This window comes from Cucurbita maxima, unplaced genomic scaffold, assembly GCF_002738345.1.
Source record: "Cucurbita maxima cultivar Rimu unplaced genomic scaffold, Cmax_1.0 Cma_Scf00017, whole genome shotgun sequence".
NCBI classification, from domain to species: domain Eukaryota; kingdom Viridiplantae; phylum Streptophyta; class Magnoliopsida; order Cucurbitales; family Cucurbitaceae; genus Cucurbita; species Cucurbita maxima.
This window is the reverse complement of record NW_019272033.1, coordinates 4,159,739-4,160,760: the sequence shown is the minus strand read 5'-3', so window position 1 is coordinate 4,160,760 and position 1,022 is coordinate 4,159,739. Positions and strand designations below refer to the sequence as shown.

At 41.4% G+C, this 1,022-nt stretch overlaps 1 protein-coding gene across 5 annotated transcripts in view; it reads right to left on the bottom strand.

The window, feature by feature from the left end:
* Nucleotides 1–366: 366 nt before the first annotated feature.
* The window catches only part of LOC111492457 (bZIP transcription factor 2), a 3,100-nt gene continuing 2,444 nt past the window's right edge, over nt 367–1,022 (bottom strand). For 4 of the 5 annotated variants that reach the window (XR_002719866.1, XR_002719867.1, XR_002719868.1 and 1 more), the window contains one exon: nt 457–984. Coding sequence is in view for 1 of the 5 variants with exons in the window: in XM_023141798.1 (XP_022997566.1) it covers nt 406–942 (537 nt within the window). In the remaining 4 variants the exon portion in view is untranslated. Of the gene's footprint in view, nt 985–1,022 lie in introns of all 5 variants that reach the window. The other variant, XM_023141798.1, reaches the window with a different exon arrangement.

Here is a 1,022-nt window from a genome sequence, read left to right as displayed (position 1 = left end):
TTTATACTTTTTGTATTAAAGAATTATTGGTTTTTGATAATATTTAATACTATGAGGCCTCCTAATTGGTCAAGAACATCCTTATATGTTGAAGAAAATTAGTCCATTAGAAAGAATAAAATGTACTGACAAACGGAATCAGCGGTTAAAAACGCCATTAAATAATCTTCTTAATTTACCAAACTACCTTTATTTGGGATGAAGTCCGGCGAGACCAAGTAAAATTGAAGAAAAAGAAAACAATTTGTTTTTAACATTTTTCAAGGGAGCTGCCTTTATTCAAAGAAAGAAAAAGAGCATTTATATTTTCTTCACTTCCAATGCGTATGATACAAGGCGTTTTGGGCTGTAGTAATTTTTTGTTTCCTTTTTCCTTTTTAACTTTTACGTAAGCTTCTTTGACGGTTATTGCATGACGGCAAAGATCCGGCAAAGATCCGAAAGTCTGGCCCGAAGACCCACGGACTCCATCCACAACCAATCATTTTCTCTCAGAACCATATGGCGGCGGCTGAGAATCCGGCCCAGCTGATCCTTCAATTCCCGGTTCTGGATCATCAACCGGTTCACCTCATTAGTCAGATCTTCCAAATGCCTCTTTTTCCTACACCGTGACCGCCGGGCCGACTCCCGATTTGATATCATCCGACGCAGCTTCCTCTCGTCGTCATTGGTTGAACAAGCTGCCGAGGTCGGCATCGAACCCTGTGAATCGGAACCGGAACTCGGAGGCCCGTCGTTGACTAGAAAGAGTGACAAAAGCTCTTGGATTTCAGTGGCAGTGAACTCCTGATGATTCTCAGGTACCTCACCCTGAAACCCAACTTCTTCCTCCATATTCAGGATTGCCATGTAAACGAAACTAAACTGTGAGAGAGAGAACAAAGGGGATGAAGGAAGAGGAAGTGTTGGGTATTTATGGAAGAACTGGGAGAGACACATGGGACCCAATAAGGCATGAAACCTTGGAGGAGTGAGCTAAACCTGCCCAAGAAAGGGAAAAAAAAAAAAAAAAAAAAAAA